The sequence below is a fragment of the Typopeltis vanoorti genome, chromosome 16, assembly GCF_054136105.1.
Source record: "Typopeltis vanoorti isolate ZY-2024b chromosome 16, IOZ_Tvanoo_1.0, whole genome shotgun sequence".
Classification (NCBI taxonomy): Eukaryota; Metazoa; Arthropoda; class Arachnida; order Uropygi; family Thelyphonidae; genus Typopeltis; species Typopeltis vanoorti.
Genome location: NC_143564.1, coordinates 78,158,944 through 78,183,950, shown reverse-complemented (window position 1 = coordinate 78,183,950; position 25,007 = coordinate 78,158,944). Strand labels below are relative to the sequence as shown.

At 32.9% G+C, this 25,007-nt stretch overlaps 1 protein-coding gene across 1 annotated transcript in view; it reads right to left on the bottom strand.

Moving 5' to 3' along the window:
• Nucleotides 1-3,453, bottom strand: part of Syt4 (Synaptotagmin 4) — a 124,972-nt gene extending 121,519 nt beyond the window's left edge. Inside the window, exon 1 of the mRNA XM_090406471.1 lies at nucleotides 3,384-3,453. Within this exon, the coding sequence (XP_090262597.1) occupies nucleotides 3,384-3,453 (70 nt within the window). The remainder of the gene's footprint in view (nucleotides 1-3,383) is intronic.
• Nucleotides 3,454-25,007: the final 21,554 nt, after the last annotated feature.

Below are 25,007 nucleotides of genomic sequence, written 5' to 3'. Positions count from 1 at the left end.
TCCATACCAAGAATAGCTCATCGCATGTCTCCTCTTCTTATTAGCAGAATCTCGGAAAGCTTACGTATTAACAGGTCTTTTGTTTTGATGATATCTCCCCAAGTTGTGCTGAATACTTCAGAATTGACATCTACCCAATTTCATTCTAAAAATAAAAAATAAGATATAAGAGCTGGTTATCACACTATCGTCCAATCTCAGTTCTCTCTAAAATAATGAAGAAAGTCATCACTAATCAAATTCTTCAGTGATCACTAATATAGACGACTTCTGATAGGTCACCATTGATTAGAATGATCTGGGTCAGAAGCTTAGCACACATACAAAAAATCTCATGCTTTTCATCTTAAGGTGAGTTACAGGATCTCATATGGAGGTAGAAAAGTGTGGAAGGCAGGTCATCTTATAGGTTGCCTTTTACACTTTGCAACTAGATTGCCAACTTCCTTTATGGTCGTTCACTATGTGTCTTGATGGATGGCTTCCTCTCTTCAGTTGTTTCCCACGAATTACTGTCTCAAGACTGTGTGCTCTTTCCCACGCTCTTCTTCCTCTACATAATTTATCTTTTTCACTATCCAACATCAAAACCTGTCCATAGTTCTGCTTATGACAGCTTATTCCATTCCTTGTCGTTTGACGAAAGCGTGCAACATCCAAAGCTATATGATCTTCCATAATCAATGCTTTCCAGAGATTCCATATTCCAATAGCACTGACTTGTTTACATACGGCACTGGTATCCTGCGGGGCTCATATAAAGAAAAAATTACAATACCTGACTGCCTATTATTGTTCTGCATTATGACCACTCACCACAAACAAATACCACAAATGGGCTGCATAGGCAAATACTGTTTAGCACCATCCTTAATTACAATTGCCATAATTATAAGTGCGTTGCGGAAATGTATATGTATTCACTATTTCCCGATATGTACCATCAAATGATGTACACAATACTATGCTAGTATTTTGTGCATGGATATCTTGGTCTACCGTTTGCTAATCTTCTCTCTCTCTCTCTCTCAGTCGGTTTAAGTGACCGTACCACCTTAAATTAGCACTACTGAAAAACTAAAAAATTAAATCTAAAAGGAAACATTTGTTTAGAACTCCTTCCATTGTGTTGCATGCCCTCTTCATGAAACCTTACGAAAGAAATAATCAAGTGACTTCTAAACTTAAGAAATTAGGAAAACAATAGAATCTTTTTATGTAAATCCTACTCACGAAAGGTTGTAAATCCATAGTATATATGTGTTGTTGCAAAGCTGTGATATCATTTGGTGAGTCAATAAGAGTTAGATAATCGAGAAAATCCTGCTCTGGGAGGTTTACACAATGCACATGGTGTTAGTTTCATAACAGGTAATGAAATTCACTACAGGCTAAAGACATTCACAATCATCCTCCTCCTCTACAGTACTCATATTCACAGCAAATTGCATTCGAAACGGATCAGTATTTATCAAGGTGTATATTTATCTTCATATACTGATAATATTGAAAAATTAAGGAAATGCATGACAATGTATTTGTAACAGATCTACTCGTAAAAAATGTTGTTGAAATAACTAGTACAGTGCCTATAAAAATTTTGAAAACAGAAACACAATACAAAGTATGTATTATTTACTGGTATAGCATATAAAAATAAATCGAATTAAAACGTTTTCATCGCAAGAACTGAGAATGTTCTCAGAGAATGTGTTAATGATATTTTCTTTTATATCTTTGTAATTTTAATATAGCAAATTTCAATATTCAATGTTTATGTTGTGTTATTGATTCTATTGATGTCAGCGATACTATACCAATAATATTATTGATATAGTATCACTGCCATTATGCACACCTTAATCTGCTAGACCAGAGTATTATACAGTATGTCAGGCTCTGATAATATTTAATCTGCCAAAATGGCTGCTATCGTGGTGTGTGACGCACATACCAAGAAATTCTATAACAGTTGCTGTGCAAATTATATATGGAAACATATTGATGTCTGTAATTAATATTTAAGAATAAAGCAACAAACTTAACATTTTATTGATCAGAATTGCATACGAATATAATTTCTATTTAAATAACTTAAATGTTAATTATTTAAGATAATTTAACATTCATAGAATTAAACTTTGTTAATATTTTATTTTTATTATTATCCACATTAATAAAATTCAAATACTTTATATTAAATATTATCTTTAAATCATATTCAAATTGAATAATCCAAAATATGACTACACTTTTTTTCCATGAGAAAATAAGAGTATTTAGCAAAATTGTTGTTGCTGTTGTTATTGCAATTTCGAGCAACATAATTTATGTTAAAAAAAAATCCGAAATTAGCTCCTGCTAGTGAATGACCCAGTTGATTTAATGATTTAGCAACCTTGAAAATCGAGAGGGGATTCGTTGGCCAGAAAAATGCAAACTGCACATTTTGAAAATGTTACTTCAGTCTAAAACAAAGTTGCTTAGAATAGTTTGTCGAGCTAGTGTTTATGGCGTATAACTTCTTTGAACCGAAATGAATTTTCTACAGGAGAGCATGTGTTTTGCTTTGTTTGTATTAGCCAACTTTTCAGTGTACGGTGTCTAAAATATATATTTTTTGATAGTAATGTCATACACAATATAAAAATCCGTTAACATCACCTACTAAACTGAATAACTGAATTACATTTCTGTTTGTGAGGGAAACGTTAACTACGATGTTGTCTTTTTTTTTATTCCGAACGCTCGATCGGTGCACCTCTGTTATTACGTCTACACATATATAGATAGTTTAGTAGCTGATCTGAAGTTAGTAAACAGTGTTTCTTCAAATTCAAAATGATTGTCATCTAGTGGAGAAAACATATGATAAACTAAATTACCACTAAGGTACTGCTCTCAACTTCTAAGTTGAATGAAGTTTCACTTCAGTATATTTTGAAAAATTAATGTCAAGAAGTAGTCAGATTAAATAATATAAACTGTTAAACCAGAAAAATCAGTCAACAATGTTTCAATATGGTATAATCAAGAATTTCCCGAAACTGAAATAAAATGTGAAAAGAGCAAAATATGTTAAGAATGAGTCAGTTTTCTGGAAATGAAAACAACAGTGAGACATATGGCGTCCCTTCGTGGAAAATGCCTTCTTTTACGTAACATGATGAGCTTACTGTGAACTGGACAGTTTTCCTAGTTCAGATGATTATTTCAACTTATATGGTGACAGATATCGCGATGTAAATCCACAGATTGACATGTGACGCATCCCTACCGAATTTTCCCAAATCCCCCTTAGACAGAAGAGCCTGCTGACCTATAGATACTCTTGTTAAAGGGTAGGCGTGCGAAGGTTAAAATATGGCCAGACGCCGTCTTACCTTCTTCCACAGCCTTGATCTCGGGACCATCATCGTGATGTATGTCATCGTGTGTGCCGCGTAGCTTCATGGTCAGCTTGTATGTAAATTCTGGTCCCGTCCGTCAACACTAAGCCACCAACTCCATCACATGGAATTTTCCTGAATAGTTTAGCACCAGCAGCCTCTAATACGGCACTGCGACAACGAGGAGGACGTCTCTGCTACGTTTGGTCGGCTTCATCGACCCAGCCGTTTCAAAGCCGTGCTGGAACTGTTACTGTAGCGCATGCGCACTGAAACCTATGTAGATGTGTTTTCCATGACAACGCTGTACTAGTGTCGATGATATCTGTCTCACAACGCTACGGCGTTCGTCCTCTCCTCTGTCAGTGGTCTCAGACTTTTAGTTCGTTAATATTTGCCACGGATTTTTTTTAATGACTGGAATAAACAAAATCTGTCTGACACATTTTTATATTTTTCATAATTTTTTAAGAATCGCTTCATATTTTTTATTACAAATCAGTTTGGAAAACTTGGAAATCAAAAGCATCATTCTGACATTTAAGGAATCCTTAAAATAATTTTTAATATTCCTTCACTACCTTTTGACATTTATGCTACTATTAATCATAGAAAAGAGCAAAAATACTCGAAATTTCTAGAATAATGTATGGTCCACATGTTGATCCCTAATTAATCAAATATTTTTATTTCAAGAGTTAAAACAGAAAATATCCAAGATTTTTCTTACATCTCACGATTTCTGCTGGCGTTGAAATGAAGAAAATAATTTACATCCCCGTAGTCTTAGCAACTTTTGATTGTATTTTATCTATTTTTACTATTTTATTTGACATGTGACGCATCCCTACCGAATTTTCCCAAATCCCCCTTAAATAGAAGAGCCTGCTGACCTATAGATACTCTTGTTAAAGGGTAGGCGTAGGCGTGCGAAGGTTAAAATATGGCCAGACGCCGTCTTACCTTCTTTCACAGCCTTGATCTCGGGACCATCACGATGATGGTCCCGAGATCAAGGAACAAATTTATTTACAATAAATTTATTCCTTGAGAATAAATTTATTTCTCAAGGAATAAATTTATTCCTTGAGAAAAGAAATAAATTTACAATTTATTTCTTTTCTCTTCTTTCAGAGTTCAAACTTGTTCATCCTGTTTCAAACTAAATTTTAAAAGAGTAACGGAATGGGTTTTCGAATTACCATTTGGGTATGATTACTTTTCTTGTCAACAGATTATTAATGATGAAGTTATTCATAACCAAAACTATTTTCATAAGCATCGGTGGATTTTTCATTGCATAAAAATGTAACAGTACACTTGAAACATGAAAGAAGATTACAAACTAAGTAATATAGCAATCGAAAAAGATCAAGTTAATGAAATTTTAATATTTATCAATTATTGTCGGTCGTTGAAAGCTGAAAACTGTTCTTTACGAATATCCATTTACTTTTACAAATCAGTGGTGTTATTACTGTTGTCACTTTAATAACCAGTTCATCTATGATTGAAAATCGTGGCGTGGACTCGACAAATTCCTAAAATGCTTGATTTTATAACTTATAATATAACACTACTCTTAAATTGTTGATTTTAGGAGTGCAGTGTATTTGAGTGAAAGGGAGTGCGGTGAATCAGCTGTCTAAGTATTAATGGCAGGTCATTTTGAGAAGAAGATAGAGCTAATTAAAATTTAATAATATGAAATAGGAACAAAAGGTTATTGTAAAAAAAAAACGTCAGCTTCTAAGCGTTAATAATCCTACAAACATTTTTCATTTCATTAATATTTAGGACAATATCTTCACACATATAATTGTATACTATATTAGTGGGAAGGTTAAGGAGGATTAGATGATCCGAAACAACCCTACTTGGAAGTACGTTTTTTGACCCACATCAAATCTCTAATAAATAGTGGTGGTCTTACACTAGGCGATGAAAATTATCCACTAGCCAAAGACATTCACAAACATTCATGACACCGCAGCATTATATATCATGACAAAAATTTTTATCTATATCTGAAGAAAAATAATGTTTACCAAGAGCATAGAAAACGGCTATCTTTATTTTGATACAAAAAAGGTGAAGTATATGACTCGAAGAACTAGCGACCCCATCAATCTATTATAGGTGGTTTACAAAGCCCCGGCTCGTAGGCTCTATGCATCTCTAGGCCTTGCACAACCAAAAGAACTGGCAGGCTTTCGAGTGATTATCACAATAGATCATATTCAAGTTGTACAATAGATTATTGAACTGTATAATGAATACTACCATTATGTTTTGGTTTCATTGGTTATGAGAAAGCCTTTGATTTGGTAAAAACTTGTGTAATACGTAAGGCACCACAAAACCAACAAGTGGAGATGCCATATGCATCAACCACCAAATCAGTATACGCCAATGTAACAGAAACAATTAATTTGAATGGAAATATATCCCCTATGGAAATACAGAACAGCATAAGATAAGGTTACACGATATCCTAAAAACTATCCATAGCATGTTTAGAGATAGTGAAAGAAATAGTGAAACTTCTTGATTATGAAGATAAACGGGAGATATTTAAGCCATTTACGCTTTGCAGATGACACAGTTATCTTTATTTCAAGTCCAGATGAATTACAAATTCATATCTGCGAACTTCACATTGCTAGCAAAACAGCTGGTTTAAAGATAATGAGGTCCCAAGTTATGTTCAATATCTATGTACAACCTGAAATATAAAAATCAGTAACTTTGACATTGAACAAGTAGATCATTACATATATTTAGGACAACGAATATCAATGGATCAAAATACCAGGGAAGAGGGTTGCTTGAGTGGAAAGCATTTGTAAAATTACACTCAATATTCCAAAGGCAATTACCACTATGCAAGAAAAGCTTTTAACCACTGCATTCTACTCCTTTTTGACATATTTGACATAGGCAAGCAAAAGAAACTCAAAAAATAAGAGCACAATTTAACATGGAAAAACTATGCTCGGTATGACAAGACTGGATCACAAAAGAATACTTGGATAAGAATTCAAACTAAAGTTTCTAACGGTATAGAAAGAATGAAACATCTGAAGTGGCAATCGTCCGGGTATGTTGCTCGAAAATAAGACCAACGATGGAGAGAAGTACTGGATTGGATTCTATGGGAAGAAAAACAGCCACAACTCCTACCAAAAGCAATGGATTGATGAAATCAGATTTTTTTAGGACTGCAGGGGAAGAAACGCCATTGACAGGCAATCTTAGTCATTTTAGAAAGGCCTTCATCAAGCAGTGGACTTATAATGGCTGATGGTGATAAGATAAAAAAAACACTATTCCGTTTTTCTCTAATCTCACTTATTCATATACTTTTTTTCAGCTTTTAATTTTGATGGAATTTTGTTGATCGACCTTCCTTCCAGATTTCATCGACTTCCTAAATTAATTCATTTTCACGAAATAATGTTTATTCTTTGTAAATTGATTTAGCTGAAACACTGTGATTTCTAGATATGAAGGAAAGCTCTCTGCACATTAAAACAAAGTTGAATGAAAACGTAAGAAATGTTCGTGAGTTGAAAGTTGATGTTTAAATTATTATAGACTGTTTACTACATATGTTTCCAGATTTAAAAATTTTGTTGGAGTTTTATAGTATAGTTGAATAATTCTCATAAAGTTATCCTAAAGTATTCTCATAACGTTGAATTCTGCCGATACGTTTTTCATTTATCAGAACGTGTTTTCAACTACTCTGAGCTTAAATCTATGTTATGTTGATTAGAATTATAGCCAAAGCAACTAAGACTATGAGGCTAGAGTGTTATGTTTATTAACTGCTGTTCTTCAGCGGGTTTATCTGTTTTGTTTTGCTGGATGAAAAACCTTACCACCTTCCGTATGAGATCAGTAACTCGCCTTCAGTTTAAAAGCTCTTGCAAAGGTTTCACGACAGGATTTGATTTCCTTCAGGTCAACTTATTTTTTATTGCAGAAGACTGTGGTTTTATGAAAAATTATGGTTTCCGAATAAAAGCCTTTCACACCATGTGGGACTCGCTAACTCATCTTCAGTTGTGATTCGAACAGAGGTCTTTTCAACTGCTCTGCCTGCGGAAGTATTTTAGAAGGAAAGTTACTCCCTTGCCGGGAAACCTAATACTTCCATCTATAGCTTGACATGATTTGTTACCACCTAGAAATACGATCTATAATCAATGAATTATTTATGATACACTCAGTAGTTCTACTCGTTCGATCAGTGAATTGATCACTTCTCTGCATGTAGTATGTACATAATGAGAAGTATCCTTTACAGCAGTTCCGCTTAACGTTTGAGTGGGGAGTAGGAAAGGCAACTCTAAAAGCATAAAAATTAGCTTACTCTGAAAATAAATAAACAGCTTATAAATACTACCTACTAATCTAGTTAATAATACCAAGTAATTAAAACAACTAGAATTTTAAGCCACTCAAATATAATGAGAAATTCTTCCAATACTTTTCAGTAGTGATATCGATTTCCACATTCAAAATATATTGGCGTTAATTTGCCTTGCTAATATTGTTGGTATTGGGTATTTCTTTGGTTCATTATAAAAACATTATAATGCAAAACAACCACGAATTCCTCAGAAGATTTTTGAAGAATCCTTCGAGGATTCTTCAAAATCCCAAGTTTATAAAAAGAAGTTTTCTTTTTTAAAATAAAAAATAATAACCCCGATTAACATATTTTCAGAAAAAAAAAAGCTGGCCTAGTATGTCAAAGATAAGTACTTTTAAGTACTTTTTTTACAAATCAGGATTTATTTTCGAATTATCCTCACCTTTTAATAGTTTCGGCTATGCAATATGAAAGCCAGCAAGGGAAGGGCAAATTCGAATGCCGCTAGTAATAAATCATGCCAACAGTTGAACATGGTGGGAAATTGAATGTCTCTCAAATATTGAAAATTACCTACTGGTGAACAAGTTTTAATAGTCATGAGAATGCTTTATATCCGGCACCTTAATTTATTATTATTATTATTATTATTATTATTATTATTATTATTATTATTATTATTATTATTATTATTATTATTATTATTATTATTATTATTTTGTAATTAACTTATGTCATAATTATTACTATTTCAGAATACTAAATATTATTATACATATTAAACAGCTGCAAGCCTCAGCAGTGTATTTCTTAGCTCATACGTATGATGTTCGCTTCAGGAACTGTAATGAATTCGACTGCTACCTTACTTTGTAATTTATACTGGGTTATCTAGGACAACTCTGAGTAACATGCAATAAGAAAATCAGTTTGGCTACAGAAAATGATCACTGTTAACCATGTTTACTGTTTCCTGCGTCCTCACACTTTTCACATTATAACTTTTCATAATTAAAAGGCTGCTGCTGCCTCACAAAGAGCATTATTATTACTTTGAAAACAAAACAATAAACGGCGTCTTTGTAAAATACAGAAACAGAAGGAATATCTAGGAAGTTATTTAACAAATTAAAAACTAAACATTTGTAGAAACGGGACTTTTCTTTTTCATCTTAAAACATATCGGAAATTAACATTCCTCTTATTTAGAAATTATTTACCAAGTTAAACAAGTTGTAAACCAACAAGTGAATTTAAATACAAATTAAAATTTTACCTGAATTCACGTGTTTCTTGTGACACTCAAATTTGTCTGAAAGATAATATCAATTGGGATTCTGAAACTATGGAAAAGGCGGCTAGAGTTGTGAAGTCATTTGTATATCTCCTGACTATGCTTGTGTGAATTCCATCCAGTTTGTATGTTTCGCAATGGATAAAAACTCTAGTTGTTGAGGGAACAATCATCTTCATATGAGTCCAGATCACCTGAAAAGAATTTATAAAGGTGCCGCCCAGCGTCCAAGACAAAATTCGAACATAGGTCTTTCCGACCGCGGAGCAAATATCGTATCATCCTTCTGACTGAGCTAAGGAGGTGCTGATATAAGTAGGCGCTAATATGGTGCTAATATTAGCGACAGATCTATAAATAGGGAAAATTCGCCTACTTTCATGATATTAAGAACGATTTCAAAACTTAAAATATTTCTATTCTTTTTTAAATATTTATTTTATTTTTATATTTTATTTTTATATTTTATTTTTAAATAGCAGTTTTACTTTTTTTTCAACAAATTGTTTCACTGTATGGTGTAATTACTTTAATTCTCTTTCAGAAAATATATTAGATGAATTAAATTTTCCTAAAATATCTTTAATTTAAAATTATGGACCTTCTATTAGGTCGTTTAACTGTGAATTGATATCAAGTATTAAAACTATTTTATTTTAGCTATGTCACAGAATAAGCTGCATTTAAAAAAAAAAAGATTATGCTTTATCTTTGGTTCCGAAATGTTTAATTAAATAGTTGAATTTGACAGGCACAATCAAGTGCAAAATGTAGTGACATTTTGGACTCCAGGAAAAAAAAAAGGGACGAACCTATTAGATAAACTTATATTATATGTTTTGTTTCCAAATTTAAAATATTTTTCCCAAATCATTCATCTTAATAAAACTATTTTTATAACTTCATAAACATTTTAAGAAGACTATGAAATTAAAGTAAATTTTATTTTTAAATAGAAGTTAAACTTTATTTTTCAACAAATTATTTCACTGTATGGTGTAATTATTTTAATTCTCTTTCAGGAAATATATTAGATGAATGAAATTTTCCGAAATATCTTTAATTAAAAATTATGAATCTTCTACCAGGTGGTCTGACTTAAGTCCACGAATTGTTAAAATTCGTACTTCATGCTCAAGTCAGTACAACCTGACTTAGCGCATGTGAAACATCTTGGATATCATTTTATGTATTTGAAGAGAGCAATCGGAGAAATTCTAACCTTATGGGCTAAAATCTGAGATCCAGTGATGCAGTTCATTAGCAAATATGCTTAAAAAGAGTTTACAAGGCATCCATATACCAAAAAAAAAAAAAAAGATAGCCGTAAATTCCACATTTCTTAGCATTACATAATGATAAAATGTTTAAAATTTCTAAAATTTCCAGTTGTTTTGATGCGAATTTTGTGGAGCATATAAAAAGGCTACACTAAGAATTAATATTTTCCATCATATGATTGAATAACATAATGGCAATAGAAGGCCTTTGCATCCTGCTGGTGTTTGCTTGGATGGTGAAGTATGCCGTATAAAGAATACTTTGGAGTGCCAGATGTCCTAAGAATGATACCTCAATTAAATCACTTACATAAATTTTCTGATAGTCTTCACTTTTCCGGAACATAATCATCGAGTACTAATCAGTTTAAAGACGGAGCATATGAAACACACAGCCTTAAAGACGGAGCATATGAAAAAAGTTACCACAATCACTAGGACAAACCAAAGATATTTACTTTACTCTTTTTTGTTTATATAGATGTTAAAGTCTCCATAATTTCATTTAATTCGTAAGTGGGTTTCCATAATTAATTAGTAATGGTTCGTCTGCGAAGCAATCATTTCTCTGAAAACATACTTTTGTTGTACGGGATTACGGACAGTTTCCTGAGTCAGAGTCTTCCTTAGAAGCACTGTTAAAGGTTTTCTTTGACAAACACGGAATAATGTCAGATAAATATTTGACCACGTATCTGTTCTAAATTCTGCAGACCTGTTTACGTACCAGTACTGTAGAAAATACATTTATCATATTTAATTTAGCACATGATGCCCTCAGGTGTGTGTGTGTGTGTGTGTGTGTGTGTGTGTGTGTGTGTGTGTGTGTGTGTGTGTGTGTGTGTGTGTGTGTGTGTGTGTGTGTGTGTGTGTGTGTGTGTGTGTGTGTGTGTGTGTGTGTGTGTGTGTGTGTTTTGAGTGCGAGCCGTATATAATATGCATTGTTTTTTTTTTTAATATAGTTTCTGATGACACGCTATCCTATCGCGTGCTATGGATATAATTCTTTAAATAGTGCTCTCTGATTTGGCAACACGTAGATTACATACATTTTCCCCAAACACCAATTGGTTCATGGAACCACTAGCCTTATACTATCCTGATCATTTGTTCTGATGCAGCAGTTATTAATTAAATACATGGTAGCCTTTCTAAGGAAGTTTCCGTTATATTGATACCTATACGTAAGAAGTATTTCGTATTTTGCAATCTCACATAGATTTCAGATAGGCTAATTGTAGGGGGAAAGAATATTTGATACTTACAGTAAGGTGACAGCTCATAGTTAATTAAATTGAATTTTAAACTTAATTTACAAGAAAATCGTACATCAGCTATTTATGTTGCAGCATATCTCTAGTAATTTGGTTTAAAATATATTTCGTGTATATATCATTTTGCTTTCTTTAATTACAAATTAAAGAAAGCAAAATGTATTGATTGTGTATATATTATACAACCTCATACAATGGAATAAAGATTACATAATCTGAAAGCTCTGCTCAGAGACCAAACGTAGTTTTAAAAGCCTCTTCAGCATTCCAGGAATAATATAATACTAATACTAATAATTTAAATAAAATGTTTTTATTCCATTATAGTTTCATGTTATATCGTAATATTATTATATTATTACATTTAAAAAGTAATATTCATATATTACATTTTGCGTAGTAATATCCATATATTACATAGTAATATTATTACGCTATACATATATTCATATATCACTTAATACATATTACATTACATTTAGTAATTTTATTAGTATTAATTTAATTACGTTTGATGCAATAAATATTTCATTTTTTGTTCATTTTAAATAAGGTTTATAAAATACTAAGAAATTAAACTAATTAATTATTTTTGATTGTGTGTAACTTTTGCACAGGATAATATAAAGGAACAGAAATGATATATTTATGAAAATGAGTTGGGTGCTAACATTAGTTGTAAAAGGATGATGAGGCGGAGTAATCCCACTGACTTCGAAGAGTTAGCTTTTCTGAAGATAGGGGAATAAACTGTTTTCTTTTTTGTTGTTGTTGTTGTTATTGTTAACGTTTGTTGCTGTGGTTATGTTTTATGTGATACTGATAGCAACTTTTGCAGTACTAAGCGTTCTGACACAATGCTATTTAGATGTTCTAGATTACATGGCAATTTGTCGAGTAGCGTGGGTGTAAGATGCTCCCTCACTGCCGTTCCATACAAATTGTTGTAGCGCCTGGCTGTGTTGAGGGTTGTGTTTGGTCTTGTCATGCGATATGTTTTGTTGTTATTACGATAAGCGTTACTGAAATAGTGTCTTAGATTCTTTATGTTCAGGATTTTTGTGGTTTGCCATTAGCGGGATCGCTTATTATCTGGGTATATTGGATCTCCAAAGTACCGTTGAACCGATTCTTCGGTGAAGTTTTTCTAAATTTGATAAGTGAATGTTTGCTGTGTTTGCGTAGTCAGTTATACCGTACTTAGTATTATTTCACAAATTCCATGATTATATGAGTTTTTTTACGTTGGTTGGCATCATATCTTTTTCTTGAAAAATTTTGCAGCAATAGTGTGTAGTTTGTTATGAAGGTATTCTATATGTTTAGTCCATTTAAGGTGGTTGCCAATGTATAAACTAAGGTATCTGATGTGTATTACGAGCGCGATTTCGGAACAGTGACAGCTTCCATTGTTAATGCAATGGTATGTGTGACTATAATATATCGTCAGTGGTGCAAGGTGCATAATTCTTTGGTTCTTTATGATTAGCATTTGCGTTTTAGTGTTGCGTGATAATTGAATTGTGGTAGAAATAACTAGTTATTTTGTTTAGGATTGTTGTGCTTTGTAGAGATCAATGTTAATATATGTGTGGACATTATTAGTGTTGTATCATCTGCGTATTGATAGATTTGACTTTGTTTGGCCAAGTTCTGAACGTCCTTTATATATATATATATATATATATATATGTTGAACAGTGTGGGTGATAATATTGCTCCTTGAGGGACTTCGTGCAGTATCTGTATTCCCCAGCTGCCTATTTTTGTTATTTGCGTTCTGTCTTTAAAATAATTCCTAAACCAGGTATGCAGTATCCCTCTTGTTCCGACTGAGTATAGTCTGGTCAGCAGTATTTCATGATCAAGTGTGTCAAAAGCTTTGGTTAGGTCAGGAAGCATGAGGATAACAAATTTGTTTTTATCTACAGCTTTATTTAGTTCGTTTATAATGTCCCCTAATAACATCGTTGCATCCTTCGTTTTTTTTTGTGTGTGTGTGTGTGTTCGCTTAACTATACCTCTACAAACAATATCATACAACTCAAAATAAAAAATATACTTTTCTCATTAGCCCAAAATAAAACTATTAACCCAAAGTCCACACCAAACCTTCGTTTTTTTGGAAACCGTACTGCTTTTGTGAGATGATGTTATATTTCTATAAGTAGTTTTTTGTAGTCTTGTGTGTGTGTGTGTGTGTGTGTGTGTGTGTGTGTGTGTGTGTGTGTGTGTGTGTGTGTGTGTGTGTGTGTGTGTGTGTGTGTGTGTGTGTGTGTGTGTGTGTGTGTGTGTGTGTGTGTGTGTGTGTGTGTGTGTGTGTGTGTGTGTGTGTGTGTGTGTGTGTGTGTGTGTGTGTGTTACTTTTTAAAGAAGTTTAGAGATTACAGGCAAATTAACTATAGGTCTGTAGTTCTGAACGTCATTTCTTTTCCCTTGTTCATAAATAGGTGTAACTATCGCGTTCTTTAGTTTGGGAATAGTGTTGGTGTCGAATATCATGTTCACAAGTTTCAGAAGTATAGGATTTAGTTGTTCGAAATGTGTTAAGTGGTCTCTGAGTCTGATTTTGTGATGAATTCCTAGACTGGTCTTTCGCTTTAATTGTGAAAGAGCTTCCAATTTGGATACGGGGGGAAATACATGGTTTGCTGTGAACTTTGGGTTAATAGTTTTATTTTGGTTCTTCTCTTGACCGACGTTTTTGGTGCTAAAAATTTTTAGGAGGTTTTTCTTTTTCGGCTTAATAGTCCATTAAGTGCAGACCATGTTTGTTTCATATTGAATTCAGTGAATTTCTGAACGACGACGTTTTGCACTCCTAATTTCAGTTGTTAGTTAAATAAATAATAATATCATTATTATTTATTTAATGATCACAGTGATCACTGTACAAAAAATACAGCCATCTTCAATAAGACTTCGCTGTATTTTTACACTTATGGTTTTTACAGTTTTCATAGAAATGGTTCGTTGCTACCATTCATGTTAGCGACATGATGGATAAGCAATAAATCACTTGTGATCGAGTTTTACTATCTGTTCTAGTATACCGTTCGCTTATCTGTTTGTTGTAATATGCCACAATATGACGTGGTATTCTCCAATTAAAAAAGACCTAGTCAGAAAATAGGTATCGCAGGACGAGACCTTTGTGCAGATGAGTAGGAAACATATTTTCAGGATGATGATAATCAGCGGGAAACAAGTCATTCTTTGACGAATAAGCTATATTTGTTTCTTTACAGGCTATAAACATGATCTTCGTTTTTGATAGTAAATGTTTTTCAGTGCAGAATTTTAGTCAGGTGTTTCTTTAAGGAATGGTAGAGTTTTGTATTGACATTTATTTTTTTTTTAATTTCTTTTTTAGAAAGTAAGCTTTTTTTTTTTACGGAAAGTTAAATCTTTCTTTATAGAGGATTGCATTCTGAAGGCATTCAAAATCAAACATGTACATAATGATACATTAAGGCAAACTATAACTCAATAACTATAACCCTTTTTAATATTTTTAATGAAAATATCCAAAGATCTATCCCTAAATGGCTACCCTATAAGAATCATCAACAAGATTCTCTTTAGTGACATACCGCGAAGACAACGAGATGAAACCCAATACATCAGCTCTATAACAATTCCATTTGTTAGTGCCATATCCAGAAAATTAGCTCTTCTTCTAAAACCATATAATATCAGAGTAACCTTCAAACCTATTGAGACCATTCAAAAGTTTATAAGATCACCGAAAGATAGCCATCCTTTCTACAAATACTCTGGAGTTTATAGCATACCTTGTTCTTGCGGTATTAATTACATCGGACAGATATCTAGAAGTTTTGATAATATATCAGGCCTTTCTTCACACTTTGCCTCTACCAACCATAATATTGAATGGGATATGAGTCATATGCCCTACATAGAAGACAACTACCATTCCAGAACATTTAAAGAAGCTGCTATATTCGCCCGTTCAACAGGTAACTTAAATAAGAATCAAGGCCTAATCTTACCAGATATATGAAAAACTCTAATCAGATCATTTAACCAAAAAAAAAAAAAAAATGAACTTTAATGAAAATTACATGAAATATCTCAACAAATAAAACAAATATAATACGCGTGTTGCACTTGCGACACGTGTATTATATCATTGTATCACGCACAGTGATAACTTTATATAATTTTTAGAATTGCCGGTTAGTTTCCTAGTTTTTGTTACTTTCTATTGCTTACCAGTGTATTCCTTTGAAAATGCTGACAGATATCAGTCAGTGAAACGTTGGATATTAAACTAATATTTACTTGACTAACATACAGAATTAAGTCTTTAATTTATTAATGTTCGATTAATTTTACCGATGATTGATATTTTGACTTTTTATTTTTAGAACATAGCATAGTAGACATACAATCAGCCGCTAACCTCTCTCAGAAAACCTCATGATTTCACTGTCATGGGGTGATGGTTTAGGTAAAAAAAAAAAAAAGAAACAGTGCATACAGTTAATTAAATAACGACACTATCATTAGAATCAGTGTTATCCATTTTGTTTTAGAATAATTTCTTATTCCTTTTTTTCTATAGGTTGAAAGACAAGATTATCCTAGCATACTGAAAATGTGAGTATTTATTTAATTGAATTATTTTTTCTTACTTTCATTCACTATAATATGGAAAATGTCGAATACGTTATCTATTTATTTCGAACAGCAAAGAAACATTACAGAACAAATTTGTTATAAAATGAGTGACTGATATAGGAAGTGACTGAAATATAGGAAGGATGTTATTTTATCTATCTACGACAATTTAACACTTAAGAATCCGTAAAGACATACAGATAATTAACAGATATTCAGAGAATTAAATAGACTAATTTAACAATAGTGTTTACATTGTGAGGTTGGCACATTTAGTTTTGAAGAATATACAGAAACATGATTTATTGATGAACGAAAAAAAAATATTGCAATTATTGACAAAGAAATATTTTAAGATGCACACAAGCTGTGTGACTATTGTGATAAGACATCACTCAAAGCTATATATCAAAAAAATAAAAAAGCTTCAAGTTTTCACTTTATTTTCTTACACTATTTCTTAACATATTTTCCCTCCCTTTTAATACATTTTCTTCACCGTGTAGCAAGATTTTCAAAGACGCTCGCGTGGTAAAAGTCTTCAAGTTATTTTTGGAACCATTTTCTCACCTCATCTTCATTTTGATCTGTTTCCATCATTTTAAAATGGGTACCATTGAGATGTGTCTTCAATTTAAGAGGTAGCCAGAAGTCCAATAGAAAGAAGACCGGGCTGTATGGAGGATGTTCTTTCAAATCCGATCGTTTCGATAGACGTTAAAGCAAAAATTGAACAGGAGTGCGTCTTCTCATTATCACGTTGCAAAAGTAAATTGCTTTTCCTCGCACTAATTTGTTTTTGTTTTTTACGATTGATTTGTTGTCTCAACTTTTCAAGTTCTTCACATAGCTTTACAAATTTATTGCCGCCCCTTTGTCACTTTGCTTGTACAGTATTGGTGAATGACTATATTTGAATTTGTCGGACATTCTCCCTACAGCTTGGACTTGGCTATCTTGGACTCTTGGTTTACTTCTTAATTTGAAGACATATCTCAAGAGTATATGTTTTAAAAATTACGAATAGGTTGACTCAGAAGTGTGAAAAGTTTGAAAAACAACTCAAGAATATTCTATGAAATCTTGCTTTGAAAGTTTTTTTTTTTTTTTTTTTGCAGTGGAGGAAATGTATGGAAAGGAAGGGAAGGCTGTGTTGTGAAGTATTACGTTAAAATAGAGAAGAGATTCAGACTGTGTTTTGTTTTTATTTTGCTGACCTATCTCATTGGAACGGGAATCTATGGAGGCATTACCCTAAATATATATTTCGGGTAAATTTTCAAAAATGCTGTAAAATCTTTATTATTTAACGATTGTGTAGGTAGGATAGTTTCTCCATGGTTAGTTTTATTCTTTATTCTTATAGTCGTGGCTTTAAGTGTTACACACAATGAGAAAGTAAGGTCTTTGAGGGCCACTAATTTTTCACTAAAATGAATTCAGTTTTGTACATTTTGTGCAAGACATTATAATTATCTTATAATAAGATAATTATAATGAATTATGTTTTAGCATAATTATAACATTATAATTATGTTAAAAGCAGAATGAAATAAAAAACGTAAATTTGATCGGAAATTTAAATAATCTTGTGATTGAAAATAATTATGCGATTGTCCTCCACTGTCAAAAACGGATCATTAGAGATAACTCAACAGTCTTGTAATGCAGTATTTCAGAAATCCGACTAGAACTTGAAAGTCATACCATTTAGGACTTTGATTAATCCGACAATGTTATGTTTGAAATGGAGGAAGGCAAAAATTTCTTCTTAGCTTCTGCTTAGCGATATCGGTTTAAAATCCTTAATAAAGAATTCAAAAGCATCATTCTGTTATGTCTCACAGCTGCGCAAATACCGTCTATCTCGGCCTGTTTAACCTCATATTTCCTCACATTTTATCACATTGGCCTCTTTAAACGGATGCGAATAAAAAGATGCATCTTGGATGAATACAATAATTTATGATGTCTACAAATGTGTCACTCACAGACTTGGCTGTTTTACATCGTTTCTTCTTCAACAATTTACAGAAAATTACTTTCTAATCTCATATCCCCGCTGTTTTCTTTGCGTCATTCTTCCGTTTCCATAACAACGTTTTGCAAGAAATGTTGAAGAGCAGTGCAAGCCAAAGCCCTCGACTATCCTTTGTTGAAAGTGGCCACCTTATTGACTCGTTAGTCGATATTTTTGTAAAGGCAACGAACTATAGAATATCCTTCAAGTTACCGTAAGGACGACGGTGAGAGCAGAGAGCATTGCAAAATAGCATGGATTAATCTTGAGAGCATCCAGCAACGATTCAGAAAGGTCGTCCCATTTTTCTCAACTAATGCTCATATCATTTTCTGCGACCTATCAAAACAGCACATTATGCAAAAATACAATATCTCTATAAAATGCTACCGTAATCAAGATGCTTGTTATCTTATAGAGCCTATATCCACTGTGTGTGTGTATGGGAGGGAATTCTCGATAATAAGGCGATGGAAATGATTCCGGTAATATGAATCCCGTGAATTTAAAGAAGTAGGTAATTTTCGTATTTTCTGTAAATGACACTGCCGTCGTTTCGTTAGCAGAACTAGTTGTAATAAAAAGCAACGCCTCTGATTTTAACACTTGAAAACTGAATTAATAAACATGAAATTATTTAGACTGATTTATTACTTTCGCTCAAAGCATTTTCGCTTGATACTAAGTTAGCACTCTCTTAAATTAGATGTTTGCGAACGTCAGTCGGTTTAGCGTCATTCATGTATTCTTAGGGTAAAGGCCATCTATGTTTAAACGACTGTACTGAAGTTGATTGACTTCAAATTGAAACATTTTAGATAAAAGAAAAAGTTAGTCATCTTTGCAAATATCCATTCATGTATGGAAATTATTACATTCTGTATTAAATTTTGCGACGCATTTCTTGCTTTGAAAAAATGATAACTCAATTCGAACTGCCGTTGTGTTCATGTTGTGATACCCACACAAAAAATAATGGAATCCGCAAATCAATTCCAATTACAAAAATATCAACGCCTACGCCGTACTTGTGGGAATTAAAATTTCTCTAACATCCAGATTCTAGGAACTTTCTAGGAACTTAGGAGACAACGTATTATTGACGAAATAGAAGAGTTTAATCCATGCACTTGGCATTTCTCCAAATAATGACTACGTTTCCTATAAAAATTCTGAAAGGCGCTATCCTAAACCAGTAGTAAAATTTTCAGAAATATTAACGCACAGGCTATACTGATTTATATTTATTTATTTTATTTATATTATATTTATATTTATGGTACATGATGATTATAAGCAAAACCGTGATTTAAAATCATTGTTGATCTATTTTCACGTCTACCAATAATAAATCAATCTTGCAAACCACGTGAAGCAAAATTTTGATTCGATTATATTCCAAAGTATAAATTTCATTCAAGATTTCTTATTTGATCAGTTTGCAGCATTTGGAAACTATCCAACTAGTTTTTTTTGTTTGTTTGTTTGTTTTAAGGGGCATTTAAAGGACAGCGTGTTTTGAATGAAATTTTCCCAAAGAATGGATTTCATTTAGCTTTGCTCCCAATGCCTCGTCTGTATTTCGTGATCAAAAAGCAATCTCCAAAAGTCAAAATGTCTAGTCGAACCAACCCAACTAATTCCTATTTAGCAAGACTGTTTAGTGGGTAAATAGCGACTGTTGCAGTTGCAATTACGTGTCTCGTTCGCTGGGGAGTGATTGCACCACTCCCAGTCCGTTGTTACTCGAGGGGGGAGGGGGGAAGGAGTCGTTAAAGCTACAACCATCTGTGTAATTATCTGATCCCGAAGGAACGCTGAATAATAAAGATAACGGCGGTGGCTGGCACAGTTCCGGAACATACGTTTCGTTTAAGAATGTGTGTGGGATTTTTCATTTTGTGTCCAGTTTCATGACTGAGCAAAACTCCTTCGCCTTTTGCGCAAACATTCAAGTTTTGATTGTGTGTAGTTTTCCAAGAGCACTCGTCAAATGTATAACTTTGATAATACCTCCGTGTTAAGTATTGATTTAAACGCAAAGGCAAAGTAAGAATATCAAATGAACAAACAGATGATAAAGAAAGACCGATGATAATGTATTAATGACCAAATGAGGTTTGTACGTGTGGCACTTGAATATAACTACTGTAATAGCTAGCAGTGCTACTAGTTACTGTTTTAACTAGCTAGCAACTTTTGCTGTCAGGAAATGGCACAAGGTCTTGTTTTCAGGGGGGGGGGGGGATTCTCATGCTTAGAAGAGAAGAACCATCTTCTCGAATGAATAACGTATGCATTCTTTGTCAAAAAATAAGTTTTTGCCAGCTTGCTAAGAAAACAAATCCCTTTCATTCTATAAAGTGAATATCCAAAGCATTATTACATCAACTAGTTCCGCATTTCATGTTTTGAATATGAATCGAAATTTCTTAATAGTATTTGAATAACTTATTATGTCTAAGGTTGCAGTGCTAATTTCAAAAATGATATCCATTTTTTTGGGGGGGGGGAGGCCTGTGTAGTTCAGTGGAAGTGATGCTTGCATCTTCTCCACTAGGCCGCCCAAAAATAGACTTCAGTTCAAGTCTAGTCGCCGACTGGAGTAACTTTTTCTAAGCCTATCTTCGACCGGTTCCCGAGTTAGTCGATCTCTGGCACGGACAATGTTTTTTTTTTTTTCGGGAAACTCGGGTTTTTCATCCCGTATACTCAAGAAAATCGACCGTAGAACCCACATTAATTCAGACAGTAACATATTCTGTTAGGGTTAGGTACCAAGAGATGGAAGCACTTGCTTGCCGGTCTCTTCATCGGTGTGCGGCTTATAATTAGTGATAGTCACGGACCAGCTATCACTGATTTTGCTAGATAGGGTTAAAAGGTCTCGCCTACTCCCTATAAGGGAATAAAAAGGCGTTAGCTTCTAATTATTATTATATATTATTATTTTGGGGGGTAACAGGAGGAATTTTCACAAATCGGTAAATACATAACTTCATTATTTTCTAAAACTGACTTATTTTAATCTAATTAAAAAATAAGCACTAATCTATGAAATTATGATGCATTTGTGAACAGTTTTTATGAGTGAATTTTTTTTAATGTCTAATTTCACAAAATACTTATAGGACTAATATACTTAAGCGCTTAGTTTAAAGACTCAAAAGGTGCTGCATAAAACATTCTATAATTGGTCTAATTTTCTTACTGAATTGCTTCATTAATCTTACTTTTATGTTAAACCATCTTAAGGAAAGCTTGTTGGCACTAACTACGAAAAATAACGATTTGAATTATTATATTCAAATATATAAAACAGTCTGCCATAATTTCTAAAAAATCTACGTAATAAAGGAAAATAAGTTCATTTCATGGTCATTGTACTTTGAACATTGAATATTACTTTTTTTGAAAGACAAACTATTTAGACATCTCTTATTATCTCAGCACTTAAGGTTTATGTTTTTTTTTTGTTGTTGTTAGTCTGTTTTTTGTTTTCATTTGTGTCTTCTTTTTCTGTCGTCTTAATTGATTGCTGGTTATATTTTTCACATTTGTTTTAATTGAAAAATACGAAGAATAATATACCAGCATTTCGATACGAAACCTGCACTGTGTGAAATAACGGCTACAAGAGACGAGGGTGGAAAGAAGTATTATTTCTATAGTTTTCACAAAATAAAGAACTTATTGCCTTAACTTCTATATTTATTATTGCTCTGTATAAGTTAGATGACGCCTTAAATTGTTCTAAAACAACACACGTTTTACATTGGGGTGAAACTTCTTTTTTTTTTTTTTTACTTCATGTGAAACATACTTCACAAAGTTGTTCACATTGAAAACAGAGATTATTTTATATGATCTGTATGGATATTACACACACACACATACACATAAATTGGAGGATCAAGATTAATTTTAGGGGAATCAATTACAATTTCGGAGAGGATATTTCTTAGAATTTCATGTTATATTCATGGAATAGGCTCCAAATTTTCAAATTTGTAATTTGTATAATAATTCAAAATGTATACAGTTAGTAAATAAAAAAAATGAAACCTATTTTACATATTACACACACATAATTTTAACTGTGAAGTTAGACAATCTTAAGTTGGGTTAGTTGTTTGCAATTATAACCAAAGCAACTATAGCTGCGAAGCAAATGTATTGTCTTTTAATTGCATGTATGTTCTTCCTGGTGTGCTTATTTCGCATGATGAAGAGCTCGAGTTTCCAGGAGGAGAGTTAAGAATATAACAGACTGGGACTGCAAATTGATTTCTCTTCAAAGTAGTACTATGCAACAGAATTTGTGTGTGTGTGTGTGTGTGTGTGTGTGTGTGTGTGTGTGTGTGTGTGTGTGTGTGTGTGTGTGTGTGTGTGTGTGTGTGTGTGTGTGTGTGTGTGTGTGTGTGTGTGTGTGTGTGTGTGTAATATGATATAAAATATTACATTACAAAAGACGCTCCGCGTTTGAAAAATAGCATTGTACTTTTCATCATCATACTTTTGTGATGCTTCTGCTATTTACAGTGAGTGAAAAATTCACGTGAAAGTTTAAGTATCATTGTATTCAAACATTTGTTTGACTTCAGATTGATTAGAAATTAGGACACGCACACTGTTCTACTTTAACAGATTAGTATTCCAAGCATGAAATATTTCGTAGTTCACTCCTTTCAAACTCATATCGTAAATTGGGCTAGTCTATGAAATTACTGATTAGAAAAACTGGAGTAAACTCTTCTTAATAAACAACCCAATTTATTTCATACTACTGAATGCACCTGTATACTACTTGTAACTTTTTTATATTTATATTGTAAGAACATACCAACTTTAGCTGTCTTTTGACGATATTATTCTTACTCTTTTAGTTAGTTTATTACTCTCTCTCGCCGTAGGCGGACAAGTGTGTACATGTAAGTAATGGTTGGTAATTAAAATCCTGAGCCTTTCACATGTTACTGCAGTGCCTAATTACGTTCCTCACTCTCTTCCTTTTTAATGTGTATCTGGTAGCAGCTCCAATTAAAGTTGCTTCCTTAGCTGCGTGATTTCACAGCTTGGTTTGGAAAAAGATATTTAGAGTCAGATCTCGTTTCTGAAATTTTAAGGTCTTCAAACAAGTTACCAGTCTTAAGAGAAGCTTAGCTCTCAAAATTAGCTTGAATATTAGTGGGTTTCTCAATATCTTGTATCGGATTTTACAAGGAAATAACTAAGGATAGTTAACTTTATATCACAATGATATATTAACATTATCATATAACTTGATGGAACATGTAGAATCGTCTTGAGGTTAAACTCATTTTTAAGTATGCACTAGCACAATCTTGATATTAGTATTTTATTATCATTATGATTCTCCGTTTTCAACGGAGATTTAAATCGGTCTCGAACAACACGAATTACCCAAATTCATGGTTGATACCTCTGCAGTACGTATCAAAATGCATTCAAATATATTCTAGGTCGATTTGGTTCGTAAAAACTTAGAACTGAGTCCGAGAACTGAGAACAACTTTTTCAGGTTTATGTTCTGGAAAGGAGGGGGGGGGGGAAGAGAGGGGAGAGAGAGAGAGAGAGAGAGAGAGAGAGATTCTAAACAAAATTCCTACACAAGATTCCCTACTCCCACACAGAATTTGGCTTGTGTATCGCCATCTGTGCGGGAGTAGGGAATATCCTATGCATCAGATTGAGATGATCTGCTGCATAGGATATGGTTTGAGGAGCTACGTTTCCCTAGCAGTTAGGACTCTAGCATCGTCTTCCTGGAATCAGTGTTCATCGAATGACAAATTTCATGCCATACAACATATCTCAGACCTTGAACAAAAGGGGTAGAATAATATATATTTTTGTCCGTATTGTTTACGATTCACTGTGACAAAATTTTCAAGCACTATTTTACTCAGTCCACCACATTTCCTGTCACATAAGTGAATATAATAGCACTTAGCAGAGAAATTTTTCTCAAGAATGAGTAGAATCATTACTGATGAACTGGTGACATAGATCACTATACCATCAACAGTACAGTGTACTCGCCAATAGCTGCTTGTGCGCACAATAGAGTATACATTTTTCTGGATTATGTACTAAATTTTATTAAAATCGATTCAAAAATTTTGATTTATCATTATTATTAATTTATTTATTTATTTATTATTTTTTTGAATTTATGAGCATTCTAGCTCACTAAATTCTAGGAAAATTTTGAGTCTATAATTTAGTTTTATTTGCTAACTTCGTTTTAGCTGTTTAGTGAGATTTACAATTAAGACATATTCAGAGATAACTAATCACACTTTAAAACTCTTTTCAAATATTTATTTGTTTAGATTATCACTTCTGTAACTTATCCTTTTGTAATAACCACTCATTTTGATATTACGAGTGCTCATGAGCTGAGACCTCATGGGAGTATCGTCTGCACACCTTTACAGATGAAGTATATTACGAGCAAAAAATGGATGGCGGTCTGGTAGTTCAATGCACTCTTTATCCTTTGAATTAATGATTCGAGTGGTTTTCGTTTTACTCGGGGGATCTAACTGTGACTACCCTTTAATAATCGTATGAAAGTACAATCAATCTCCTGGACTTTCTTTACATCATGTTTATTATTGGCTTGTACGACTCCATTTTTGTGACTCTAGGAGAGTTGTTAAGGTGCAATAAATCATTGAGGGATCTCTTTGAAATACGAG